This window comes from Entelurus aequoreus, linkage group LG03, assembly GCF_033978785.1.
Source record: "Entelurus aequoreus isolate RoL-2023_Sb linkage group LG03, RoL_Eaeq_v1.1, whole genome shotgun sequence".
In the NCBI taxonomy this organism is placed as follows: domain Eukaryota; kingdom Metazoa; phylum Chordata; class Actinopteri; order Syngnathiformes; family Syngnathidae; genus Entelurus; species Entelurus aequoreus.
In genome coordinates, this window is record NC_084733.1 from 61426231 (window position 1) to 61441021 (window position 14791).

Sequence of the window (14791 nt, forward strand, 5' to 3'; positions counted from 1 at the left end):
CCAACAAACAACACAACAAGTAAGACAACGAGTAAGACAACAATCAACACAACAAGTAACAACATATAAGCTGATGTGTTGTATTGTTGATGCTTATGAAAGTAAGACATCAAACACAACAAGTAAGACATCAAACAACAACCATCATCACAACAAGTAACACAACAACACAACAGACAACATTGTAACACAACATAGCAAAACAAAAAGTAACACTACAATCAACACGACAAGTAACAACAATCAACACGACAAGTAACAAAATAATAAACACAAAAAGTAACACGATTAAGCTGATCTGTTGTATTGTTGATGCATATGAAAGTAAAAAAACAACAACAACAATCAACATAACAAGTAACACAACAATTAAGCTGATGTGTTGTATTGTTGATGCGTATGAAAGTAAGACAACAAACAACACAACAAGTAAGACTACAATTAAATGCCTACTGAAATGAATTTTTTTTATTTAAACGGGGATAGCAGATCCCTTCTATGTGTCATACTTGATCATTTCGCAATATTGCCATATTTTTGCTGAAAGGATTTAGTAGAGAACAACGACGATAAAAGTCGCAACTTTTGGTCGCTGATAAAAAAAAGCCTTGCCTATACCGGAAGTAGCGTGATGTCACCGGAGGAAGGACTCCTCACATTTTCCCATTGTTTTCAATGCAGCGAGAGAGATTCGGACCGAGAAAGCAACGATTACCCCATTAATTTGTGCGAGGATGAAAGATTTGTGGATGAGGAAAGTGAGAGTGAAGGACTACAGTGCAGTGCAGGACATATCTTTTTTCGCTCTGACCGTAACTTAGGTACAAGGGTTCATTGGATTCCACACTTTCTCCTTTTTCTATTGTGGATCACGGATTTGTATTTCAAACCACCTCGGATACTATATCCTCTTGAAAATGAGAGTCGAGAACGCGAAATGGACATTCACAGTGACTTTTATCTCCACAACAATACATCGGCGAAGCTCTTTAGCTACTGAGCTAACGTGATAGCATCGGGCTCGAATGCAGATAGAAACAAAATAAATAAATCCCTGACTGGAAGGATAGACAGAAGATCAACAATACTATTAAACCATGGACATGTAACTACACGGTTAATAATTCCCAGCTTGGCGAAGCTTAACAATGCTGTTGCTAACGACGCCATTGAAGCTAACTTAGCAACTGGACCTCACAGAGCTATGCTAAAAACATTAGCGCTCTACCTACGCCAGCCCTCATCTGCTCATCAACACCCGTGCTCACCTGCGTTCCAGCGATCGACGGAAGGACGAAGGACTTCACCCGATCATCCGTGCGGTCGGCGGCTAGCGTCGGCTAGCGCGTCTGCTATCCAAGTCAAAGCCCTCCTGGTTGTGTTGCTACAGCCAGCCGCTAATACACCGATCCCACCTACAACTTTCTTCTTTGCAGTCTTCATTGTTCATTAAACAAAGTGCAAAAGATTCACCAACACAGATGTCCAGAATACTGTGAAATTTTAAGATGAAAACAGAGCTTTTTTGTATTGGATTCAATGGGGTACCAATACTTCCGTTCCAACGATTGACGTCACGCGCATACGTCATCATATATAGACGTTTTCAACCGGAAGTTTAGCGGGAAATTTAAAATTGCACTTTATAAGTTAACCCGGTCGTATTGGCATGTGTTGCAATGTTAAGATTTCATCATTAATATATAAACTATCAGACTGCGTGGTCGGTAGTAGTGGGTTTCAGTAGGCCTTTAAGCTGATATATATTGTGTTGTTGCTGCGCATGAAAGTGTTGCTTCAGTTGTGACGACATATTTGAATTTTACAACGTTGGTGAATTTGAATTTTATTCTGCTCTTTTCTACTTGTATCAAAGACGGACAGTGTGAGCATGACAACTTAGTCAAAGCTCTCTGTTGAAACATACACACACACACACACACACAATCATAATAACCATAATACGCTTCAGGTGAGCTTTGAATCTGCGTATTACTGCAAATATTAATCAATAAATAATAAATATTACTTGTACTAATAACAATAAATAAATGATAAATGGGTTATACTTGTATAGCGCTTTTCTACCTTCAAGGTACTCAAAGCGCTTTGACAGTATTTCGACATTCACCCATTCACACACACATTCACACACTGATGGCGGGAGCTGCCATGCAAGGCGCTAACCAGCAGCCATCAGGAACAATACAACACATATTAGTCAATAAATAATAAATATTACCTGTAGTATTAACAAGAGGACAAATATTAATCAATACATAATGCATATTACCTGTAGTATTAACAAGAGGACAAATATTCATCAATAAATATTACTTGTACTCGTAACAATACAACAAATATTAATCAATAATAATAAATATTACTCGTGCTAAGAACAATACAACAAGTATTAATCAATAAATAGTTATTATTACTTGTACTAAGAACAATAAAACCCAATCAATAAATAATAAATATTACCTGTAGTAATACCAATACAACAAATATTAATCAATAAATAGTAAATATTACCTGTACTAATAACAATACAAAATATAATCAATAAATAATAAATATTACTTGTACTAATAACAATACAACACATATTAATAAATACAAAATAGACATTACTTGTACTAATAACAATACAACAAATATTAATCAATAAATAATACATATTACTTGTACTAAGAACAATAAAACACAATCAATAAATAATAAATATTACCTGTAGTAATAACAATACAACAAATAATAATAAATAAATAATAAATATGACCTGTACTAATAACAACACAACATATAATCAATAAATAATACATATTACCTGTACTAATAAAAATACAACAAATACTATTCCATAAATAATAATTACCTGTAGTAATAACAATCCAACACATATTTATCAATACATATTACTTGTATTAGTAACAATACAACAAATATTAATCAATAAATAATAAATATTACTTGTACTAATAACAATACAGGCATGATAGCGATTATTGTGATTGAAGATGCAGAAGGTAGCAGGAGACGACGTGCAGGTAGGAGATATTTCATAGAAGCAAAAACACGAATGCACATGTGCAGCGAGGTGCACGCCAACCGAAGACTAATGCTTTAGGGAACGCGCAGACAAACTTCGGACTAAACAAACTTACTTGGAAGCCTCAGACAAGGGAACAGCGTTCAACAGCATCCACACAGATAGCAAGCTCCCGACAAAGACCGCAGCACCAGCTGGACTAAACTCAAAAGAGGTGCGCTGGAAGACAAAATAAAGCCGCTGCAGGACACTCACAAAGGAAGTGGAACGACAAAATAAGTGTGCAGGACAGGAAGTCAACATTAAACATGGAAAAACACTAACAAACTCAAAATAAGGCCGTGACAGAATTCGTAACAGCTGTAACAGTCCATGCCCAGGTCCTGAGCATTGCTGCTGATAGCGTGGAGGGCGTCCATGAAACGGCCACACTCTTGGACGATGATGGGGCCGTGTGTGGGCGTCTGATGGGGGGGTTGGGGGGGGGGGGGGGGGGGGGTTGGTGGTAGGGGGGTGTATATTGTACCCCGGAAGAGTTAGGGATGCAAGGGATTCTGGGTTTTTGTTCTGTTGTGTTCATGTTGTGTTACGATGCGGATGTTCTCCCGAAATGTGTTTGTCATTCTTGTTTGGTGTGGGTTCACAGTGTGGCGCATATTTGTAACAGTGTTAAAGTTGTTTATACGACCACCCTCAGTGTGACCTGTATGGCTGTTGATAAAGTATGTCTTGCAGTCACTTTTCGTGACGCGTCGACAGGTTGTAGAGGACGCTAAAGGCAGTGCCATCCCGACACACCCTTAATAATGTTGGCCGGGTGAAAATCGGGAGAAATTCGGGAGAAATTCGGGAGAATGTTTGCCCCGGGAGATTTTCGGGAGGGGCACTGAAATTCCGGAGTCTCCCGGAAAAATCGGGAGGGTTGGCAAGTATGCTTGTGCAGCAGGCAAGCCGGAAGTCGCAAAAGCGACTGCAGGACAGGAGGTCACGGAGGTGACAGGATGCGACAACAACGCTGAAACTGACTGCAGAACAGGTTGCGACAACGACGCTGGAGCTGACTCCAGGACAGGATGCTGCGACAACGCTGGAGCGGACTACATGATTGGATGCGATGACGCTGGAGCTGACTCCTGTTATGATCAGATGTTATTACATGTATGACCGCTAGGGGGCAGTACTGGTTAGTATTCAGCTTACCATGCCACATAAGGTGGTAGAGCAAGACTGCATGGAGACACATGTATGCGAATGAGAACGTGAGTCATTAAAAACTAAGTTGCTTGTTATCAACAGCCTCATCCTTCAAACACGAACATGACATGGTACCAGGAGTAAACTCGACCTGACGACATGGATTTAAAGGCCTACTGAAATGAAATGTTCTTATTTAAACGGGGATAGCAGGTCTATTCTATGTGTCATACTTGATCATTTCGCGATATTGCCATATTTTTGCTGAAAGGATTTAGTAGAGAACATCGACGATAAAGTTTGCGACTTTTGGTCACTGATAAAAAAGCCTTGCCTGTACCGGAAGTAGCGTGACGTCACAGGTTGAAGAGCTCCTCACATCTGCACATTGTTTACACCAGCAGCGAGAGCGATTCGGACCGAGAAAGCGACGATTACCCCATTAATTTGAGTGAGGATGAAAGATTCGTGGATGAGGAAAGTGAGAGTGAAGGATTAGAGTGTGGTGCAGGAAGCCAGGGTGTATCTTTTTTCGCTCTGACCGTAACTTAGGTACAAGGGCTCATTGGATTCCACACTTTCTGCTTTTTCTATTGTGGATCACGGATTTGTATTTTAAACCACCTCGGATACTATACCCTCTTGAAAATGAGAGTCGAGAACGCGAAATGGACATTCACAGTGACTTTTATCTCCACGACAATACATCAGTGAAGCACTTTAGCTTCGGAGCTAACGTGATAGCATCGTGCTTAACTGCGGATAGAAACAGAAGAAACATGCCCCTGACTGGAAGGATAGACAAAAGATCAACAATTGCTTGCTGGCTCCTCTTCTGTTAGAAGATAGGGGTCCATCGTCCCTAAGAATGATGTGCTCTGTAGTGACTGTACAAGCCAATACGAGCTTTGAAGTTTCTGCCGCATATGGGACAGATCAGACCAGGTGGTAATATACATTTTGGCATGACTCTTCTTTCCAGTCTCCTCCTCCTTTTTTCAAGTATCATAGATGTTCTTTTCTCCTCATACTTTGTCACTCCTTCACTGACTGCAGTTCTCCATGTTATTCTGTCTTTTGCTAGGTCTTCCCAGGATGTAGTATCTATTTCACATTGTTTCAAAGTCTTCTTTAAGCAATCCTTGTAGCGTTTTCTCTGCCCGCCAACATTTCTTTTCCCTTCATTTAGCTGACAGTACAACATCTGTTTTGGCAGTCTGTCGTCATTCATCCGTACGACATGCCTTGTCCATCGTAGTTGGTATTTAACAATTGTACTTTCTACACTGGGAAGCATGGCCTGTTCAAGTACACTGATGTTTGTTCTCATATCTTGCCACTTAATATTCATCATCTGGCGTAGACATCGCTGTTGAAACCTTTCAAGTGCTGTGATGTGTCTTTGATATGCTGTCCATGCCTCTGAACCATATAGCAAAGTTGTTATAACAATTGCTCTGAACACTTTGATTTGTGTATCTAGCCTGATGTCATGATTTTGGAACACTCGAGTCTTAAGCTTTCCAATGGCTGCAGCAGCTTGCCTGATTCTGTGATTGACTTCTGCATCAATGTTAGCATTTGAAGACATTATACTACCAAGGTATGTGAAGCTTTCTACATTTTCAAGAGCCACTTCTTCTATCTTTATTGCTGGTGGTTGCAGGATGATGTCCTTAGGCGATGGTTGGTAGAGTACTTGTGTTTCCTTTGCATTTATTTTAAGTCCAAGTTGTGTGTATGCATAGTTAAATGCATCCAGTATTACTTGCAAATCTTCTGCACTCTGGGCTGCTATTGCATTATCATCGGCATATTGAAATTCTACCACTGTGGACCTTGAAACTTTTGTTCTGGCTTGCAGCTTCCTCAGGTTGAACAGTTTTCTATCTAGCCGAAATGCAATTTGAAATAGCTCAGCTGGTATTCGTGAATATGCAATGTGGATCACAACAGAGATAAAGACGGAGAACAGTGTCGGGGCTTTCAAACATCCCTGTTTTACTCCAGTTTTTACTTCAAAAGGAGCAGAATCATGGCCATTCCCAAGTACTGTAGCTGTCATATTGTCATGCATTAATCGGACTATACTGATGAGTTTTGGAGGACATCCTGATCTTGCCAGTACTTCCCAAAGTAGTTCCCTGGAGACAGTGTCAAATGCTTTTGTGAGGTCAATAAACGCCATATAGAGGGGCCTATTTTGTTCAATGCATTTTTCTTGGAGCTGTCTCACTGAGAATATCATGTCAGTTGTTCCTCTGTTTGGTCTAAAGCCGGATTGAGATTCTGGGAGTATGTCCTCAGCAATGGACTGAAGTCTTGTGTTGAGGATTCCTGACAGGACCTTACCGGCAGTACTGAGTAGTGATGTGCCTCTGTAATTGCCACATTCTGCTCTATCACCCTTTCCCTTGTATATCTTCACAATGTTGGCATTCTTTAGCTCTGGTGGTATTTCTTCCTCGCTCCAAATTTTTAGTATAATTTGATATAGATGTTCTTGTAGTTTGTTTCCACCATGCTTAAATATTTCAATTGGAATTCCGTCTGGGCCTGCCGCTTTGCCAGCTTTCATTCGTGAGATGGATTTCTTCATTTCTTCCAGGGTTGGTATGTCTCCTAGGTCCATTTTGATGGTCTGTTGGGGTATGGCATTGAGAACATCCCTGTTATAGACAGTTTGTTGGTTCAGCAGTTCTTCAAAATGCTCTCGCCACCGTGCATTGATTTCTTTGTTGGTCTTCAGAATGGTACCCCCGTCTTTGCTCTTGAGGGGCACCTGACCTTGTGTAGATGGTCCATATATCTCTTTTGTCGCTGTAAAGAATGCCTTGCAATTGTTGTTATCAGCTAAGAGTTGTATTTCTTCAGCCTTTGACTGCCACCATTTATTTTTCATGCCTCGCACCGTTCGTTGTACATCACTTTTGATTTCTTGATACTGATTTTTCTTTAAAATGGAGTTAGGGTCATTCTTAAGTTGTCTGAAAGCTTCCCTTTTTCTATTCATGAGCTGTTGCAGTTCTGTGTTGTTTTGATCAAACCAGTCCTCATGTTTCCTGGTTTTGTATCCAATTGAGTTAACGCATGCTTTTCTGATTGCTACCTTTAATTGCTCCCAGTGTTCTGTGATGTTTGTAGGGGATTTGTTGGGTATTGTTTCTTCCAGATTTCTTTGTAGTTCCAGTGCATGCTCATCTTCCTTTAGACATTCAACATTGTATTTTTTGCTGTGTGGTTTGTTGTGACATTTTCTTCGAGCCTTTAGTTTTAGCCTCATAACTGATGCAATCAATCTGTGATCTGACCAGCACTCATCTGCACCAGTTACAGCTCTGGTATGAAGCACATCTTGTTGGTCCCTCTTCCTCACTATAACATAGTCAATCAAGTGCCAGTGCTTTGATCTTGGGTGTTGCCAGGACACTTTGACGGAATTCCTTTGTCTAAAGATGGTGTTGGTAATTATCAAACTGTGTTCCGCACATTTGGTCAGAAGTAAGGCCCCATTTGCATTGGCCTTACCTACACCATTATGTCCAATTACACCCTCCCATATATTGTGATCTTTTCCAACTCTTGCATTAAAATCACCAAGAATAATAAGTTTATCGTGTTGTGGTGTTGTAGAGATGAGCTCATCAAACTCCGCATAGAAAGCCTCCTTAGTTTCTTCTTCAGCACCTAGAGTTGGGGCATATGCACTTATGAGAGTAGCATGTTGGTTGTGTTTTAGGCTGATTCTTAGAGTCATAAGTCTTTCATTTATACCTACAGGTTGTTCTGTTAGTTGACCAAGTAGTTCATTTCTAATGTCAAATCCTACCCCGTGTATTCTGGGTTGGTCTGCTGCTTTTCCTTTCCAAAAGAAAGTGTAGTTGCCCTGTTCTTCCCTCAACTGGCCTTCTTCCGCTCTCCTGGTCTCTTGGAGAGCAACAATATCAAAATTGAACTTCTGAAGTTCTCTTGCCACAAAAGCTGTTCTTCTCTCTGGTCTGTCTGACTTTTCGTTGTCCATTAACGTTCGTATATTCTAAGTTCCAAGTTTCATATTTTTGTACATATCCTTCTTTTTCCTACCGCTTGGGTGGTGCTCCCCTGGGCGCGGCGTCCCAGGCAGAGTAGACGAATTGAAACTATGTTTAGGGCACCTTTTCTAGCCCCCTCCCAAAATTGGGTGAGCAGAGTGGATCCTAAATAGGACTGCTCAGTCAGAACACCGCTGACCAACTTGCTTCTTCACTTCGAATCCAGAAGCAAGAACGACATTTTAGCAAAATGTTCCAGCTGTACGTGTCAATTCTGACTAGGGGCTCCCAGCCTCACGAGCCTGCCCCCATTGCCAATCCTTGATCGCCGACAGACTTGTAGTGTGGTATGATGATGTAGATGACATAAATGAGATGAGATGAGGTGAGGTGATGGACGCCTGTGCGTGATTTTTTTTTTTTAATGTATCTGAAGTTGCGCTTCGTCAAACACACAGCATTTGGCAGATTAAGAAGTGGACTCCGTGGCTGTTGCAGCCTTCATCCGCCCTCACAGTTGCCTGTTCAGCCGTTGAGGTCTTGTTTTCTGTTAGGGTTGTCTCCCTTGTGTAGCTCCTTCTCCCAAACTTTTCATCATGACTAGTTTACTCCTGGTAGATGGGTTTCTTGGGTCCTGGGGGTAGTCATGCTTAAAGTTTGGTGTACTGGAACTTGCTAGATGGCCGTTGGCACTCTTGTGCTCATCCGCCCTTTGACAGATGTTGTTTTTGTTCTGCTGGGTGTCTAGCCACCCTCCCCATCAAGTACACTTGATGGGGGAGCCAGTTTAGTCGCCGACGACTCGACCATGGAACAGGTAGTACCAGTTTACATGTTACCAGTAGCACTCTCTTGAGCGACCTGTCATACTGTGGATAGAAACAGAAGAAATTTGCCCCTGACTGGAAGGATAGACAAAAGATCAACAATACTACTATTACTTCTACTATCAGGAGACACCGAACCAAACCCTGGACCTGTAACACCACGGTTAATGCTGTCCAGCCTGGCGAAGCCTAGCAATGCTGTTGCTAACGACGCCATTGAAGCTAACTTAGCTACGGGACCTCGACAGAGCTATGCTAAAAACATTAGCTCTCCACCTACGCCAGCCCTCATCTGCTCATCACAAACCGTGCTCACCTGCGTTCCAGCGATCGACGGCGCGACGAAGGACTTCACCCGATCATTGGTGCGGTCAGCGGCTAGCGTCGGATAGCGCGTCTGCTATCCGACTCAAAGTCCTCCTGGTTGTGTTGCTGTAGCCAGCCGCTAATACACCGATCCCACCTACAGCTTTCTTCTTTGCTGTCTCCATTGTTCATTAAACAAATTGCAAAAGATTCACCAACACAGATGTCCAGAATACTGTGGAATTTTTCGATGAAAACAGACGCTGTTTGTATTGGGACACAATGGTGTCCCAATATACGTCACTTCCTGTCAATGAGAAAGGACGCAAAGAAAAAAAGCTCCGCTTCTGCTACCAGAGTTTTTGTTAAGTCTGAAGATTTTGACCACTGATTTGACCACTGATTTGCGATCACAGCCACAGGAGAGTCACCTGGCATCTTCGATCTGATTTTGGTCAGTTGAGAGGCACTGATACGCTGAAATAAGGCGAGTGGAAGAGCCGTTAGCCTCAAACCAAAGGCGCCTCCCGCAGTTCAAAGCGGTTGCCTAGCAACCAAAAGTTACGGCGAGTTTACAGCTGTTTTAAAGTGATCCCGACATCGCAGAGTGATATAAGTTGACAGGCTGACACCTCAAATTGATCTCTGAACGGCGCAAAGTACGAAATTGTTGAAAAAACAAGTTAAAAGTGCCGCAAGTCGCTAAAGAAGTAACTGCCCTTAAGACATAAGAGGCGCTGACGTCAGTGACTGCCACGATGCCAAAAGTTAAAGGATTGACTGGAAAGACTGATTTGAAGCTGGGCACAGGACATGATGGGATTCAAGAAGGGATACTACAAAAAATACTCCAGGAATTTAAAGAAGAAATGATAGAAAAATTGGAAGAATTGATTGATGGATGGAAAGAGGATATGAAAGAAATGAAAGAAGAAAGTAAAGAAATGAAAAAAGAAAACAACTCCAGAAATAAAGAAGCCACTGAAATGAGCAAACAAATGAAGATCCTTCAAGAAGACAACAACATGCTGAGGAACATCATAGATGAAATGGATCAGGATAAACGAATGAATGATATCATTGTGACAGGGCACCGAATTAAACGCGACTTGAGAAGGCAGGGAAAAATCCAGGGAACTTGGAGCGCCAACTGTAAAATCTACATCAAGCTGAATGGAAGTCCAGAAGCAAGAGTAATTGTTGTCCATGACATCAAGGACCTGGACAATTTTTAAAGTTTACACAGCTACCACAACAACGATGATAATGGACTCTGACAGAAAACAAGCACCTAAATTCAGCATCGGCACTACTATGTTCCAAGGGACGACTAAACAAGAGGACCTAGATTCAGGATTGCATCCACCTACACTTATAGAGATTATTGAAACAACATCAAAGTTTGTTGAACAAGAAAATATGGAACTAAAAAATTTCTGCAACAAAGATCACAAAAACCAGGATTTGGAAAATAATATAGATCCAGATACAAATTTTTTCTCCCACATCAGTAATAGTTGTTTTTATTATACAGATGATCAATATAATAGCAACATTGAATGTGATAACAAATTTTAAATTATTCATTTTAATAGTAGAAGCTTGTATGCAAATTACAATAACATTAAGAACTTTTTGGAACACATCAACGAACCCTTCAAAGTGATTGCTGTCACAGAAACATGGATTGATGATAAAAAGGAATAGATTTTGATCTGGAGGGATATGAACTAAACTACATCAACAGAACCAACAAAAATGGAGGAGGAGTAGCTGTGTACGTGATGAAGAACCTGAACTACAAAGTGGTAAAAAACATGTCATTTGCCATTGATAATATCTTAGAATGTATAACCATTGAAATATGTCAGGAAAAAAGCAAAAACATATTCATCAGTTGTATATATAGATCACCTAAGTCAAGTATAGAAACATTTGAAGAATGGATCAAGGCAACTTACATGGACAATGGTCAAAGAATAATGTTCTTATGTGGTGACTTTAATATTGACTTATTGAACCCCAACAAGCAAAAGTCTATTGATGACTTCATTGATACAATGTACAGCATCAGTCTATATCCTAAAATCACAAAGCCAAGCAGAATCACAGCACACTGTGCCACGCTTATTGATAATATGTTTACCAATGATTTTGATAATAACACTACAAGTGGTCTACTTATAAGCGACGTTAGTGATCATCTGCCAGTTTTTACAATATATAATGGAAACTACAAGAAGAACATGGAAGACAAAAGGACATTTCGAAGACTATGCACAGAGAAGAGGATGACTGCATTCAAAATTGAGCTACAAAAGCAAGATTGGGACAATGTGTATAATGAAAAAGAGGTTGATGAAGCATATGAACATTTCTTAAACAAGTTCATAATACTTTATGACAAACATTGTCCATGGATACAACTCAGTAACAAGCAGAGAAAGAATAATCAACCATGGATGACAAAAGGATTAAAAAATGCTTGTAAGAAGAAGAATACACTATATAGAACATTTATAGCACAAAGAACTATAGAGGCAGAAATTAAGTACAAAAAGTATAAAAACAAGTTAACAGACATACTACGATCATGTAGAAAAGAATATTACAGTGAATTATTGGACAGGAACAAAAATAATATGAGAGCAACATGGGGCATCCTCAATAGCATTATTAAAATGGAACTAAGAGGGACTACCCTCAATACTTCTTAGATGAAAATAAAAAAAATGACAACATAAAGGAAGTAGTTGAAAGCTTCAATAATTATTTTGTAAATATTGGACCAAAATTGGAAGAAAGGATTCCAGACCCAGTTCCAATTGAGGACTATAATGATACCATAGAGCGAAATCCCAACTCCATGTTCCTCAGTAATGTGACACAGGAGGAAATAGTTACAATCGTGAAAAAATGTAAATCTAAGACTTCAACTGATTGTAACGGAATTGATATGGAAACGATAAAAAAGGTTATTGAAGAGATCTCAGGACCATTAATGTATATTAGTAACCTATCATTTCAAACAGGTACATTTCCAAACAAAATGAAAATAGCTAAAGTTGCACCAATTTATAAGACTGGATATAAAGCTAAAGCTAAATACTACTCAAATCTCATCCGCCTCAACAAAAACGATCCTAAATTTCTGTTTAGTACAGTAGCATCGCTAACCCAACAAGGGACTCCTCCCAGTAGCTCCACCCACTCGGCAGATGATTTTATGAATTTCTTTAATAAGAAAATTGAACTCATTAGAAAGGAGATTAAAGACAACGCATCCCAGCTACAACTGGGCTCTATTAACACAAATACGACTGTATATACGACGGACACTGCCCTCCAAAATAGTCTCTCTATTTTTGATGAAATAACATTAGAGGAATTATTACAGCGTGTAAGTGGGATAAAACAAACAACATGTTTACTTGACCCACTTCCTGGGAAACTTATCAAGGAACTGTTTGTATTATTAGGTCCATCAGTGTTAAATATTATAAACTTATCACTTTCCTCCGGCACTGTTCCCCTAGCATTCAAAAAAGCGGTTATTCATCCTCTGCTCAAAAGACCTAACCTCGATCCTGACCTCATGGTAAACTACCGACCGGTCTCCCACCTTCCGTTTATTTCCAAAATTCTCGAAAAAACTGTTGCACAGCAGCTAAATGAACACTTAGTGACTAACAATCTCTGTGAACCTTTTCAATCCGGTTTCAGGGCAAATCACTCTACGGAGACAGCCCTCGCAAAAATGACTAATGATCTATTGCTAACGATGGATTCTGATGCGTCATCTATGTTGCTGCTTCTTGATCTTAGCGCCGCTTTCGATACCGTCGATCATAATATTTTATTAGAGCGTATCAAAACACGTATTGGTATGTCAGACTTAGCCTTGTCTTGGTTTAACTCTTATCTTACTGACAGGATGCAGTGCGTCTCCCATAACAATGTGACCTCGGACTATGTCAAGGTAACGTGCGGAGTTCCCCAGGGTTCGGTTCTTGGCCCTGCACTCTTTAGTATTTACATGCTGCCGCTGGGTGACATCATACGCAAGTACGGTGTTAGCTTTCACTGTTATGCTGATGACACTCAACTCTACATGCCCCTAAAGCTGACCAACACGCCGGACTGTAGTCAGCTGGAGGCGTGTCTTAATGAAATTAAACAATGGATGTCCGCTAACTTTTTGCAACTCAACGCTAAGAAAACGGAAATGCTGATTATCGGTCCTGCTAGACACCAACATCTATTTAATAATACCACCTTAACATTTGACAACCAAACAATTAAACAAGGAGACTCGGTAAAGAATCTGGGTATTATCTTCGACCCAACTCTCTCGTTTGAGTCACACATTAAGAGTGTTACTAAAACGGCCTTCTTTCATCTCCGTAATATTGCTAAAATTCGTTCCATCTTGTCCACTAGCGACGCTGAGATCATTATTCATGCGTTCGTTACGTCTCGTCTCGATTACTGTAACGTATTATTTTCGGGCCTCCCTATGTCTAGCATTAAAAGATTACAGTTGGTACAAAATGCGGCTGCAAGGCTTTTGACAAAAACAAGAAAGTTTGATCATATTACGCCTATACTGGCTCACTTGCACTGGCTTCCTGTGCACTTAAGATGCGACTTTAAGGTTTTACTACTTACGTATAAAATATTACACGGTTTAGCTCCAGCCTATCTCGCCGATTGTATTGTACCATATGTCCCGACAAGAAATCTGCGTTCAAAGAACTCCGGCTTATTAGTGATTCCCAGAGCCAAAAAAAAGTCTGCGGGCTATAGAGCGTTTTCTATTCGGGCTCCAGTACTCTGGAATGCCCTCCCGGTAACAGTTAGAGATGCTACCTCAGTAGAAGCATTTAAGTCCCATCTTAAAACTCATTTGTATAATCTAGCCTTTAAATAGACCCCCCCTTTTTTAGACCAGTTGATCTGCCGTTTCTTTTCTTCTCTCCTCTTCTCCCCTGTCCCTTGCGAGGGGGAGTTGCATAGGTCCGGTGGCCATGGATGAAGTGCTGGCTGTCCAGAGCCGGGACCCCGGGTGGACCACTAGCCTGTGCATCGGTTGGGGACATCTCTGCGCTGCTGACCCGTCTCCGCTCGGGATGGTTTCCTGTTGGCCCCGCTGTGGACTGGACTCCCGCTGATGTGTTGGATCCACTGTGGACTGGACTTTCACAATGTTATGTCAGACCCACTCGACATCCGTTGCTTTCGGTCTCCCCTAGAGGGGGGGGGTTACCCACATATGCGGTCCTCTCCAAGGTTTCTCATAGTCATTCACCGACGTCCCACTGGGGTGAGTTTTTCCTTGCCCGTATGTGGGCTCTGTACCGAGGATGTCGTTGTGGCTTGTA

The 14791-nt window shown here is 40.9% G+C and overlaps 1 protein-coding gene across 6 annotated transcripts in view; it reads right to left on the reverse strand.

Annotated features, from left to right (window-relative positions):
* adgrf3b (adhesion G protein-coupled receptor F3b) overlaps positions 1 to 14791 on the reverse strand; it is an 83852-nt gene that overhangs the window by 47669 nt on the left and 21392 nt on the right. For 4 of the 6 annotated variants that reach the window (XM_062042362.1, XM_062042359.1, XM_062042358.1 and 1 more), the window contains exon 1: positions 3168 to 3357. The exons of 1 other annotated variant lie outside the window; for it this stretch is intronic. Coding sequence is in view for 4 of the 5 variants with exons in the window: in XM_062042359.1 (XP_061898343.1) it covers positions 3168 to 3355 (188 nt within the window). In the remaining variant the exon portion in view is untranslated. One more of the 6 variants, XM_062042360.1, reaches the window with a different exon arrangement.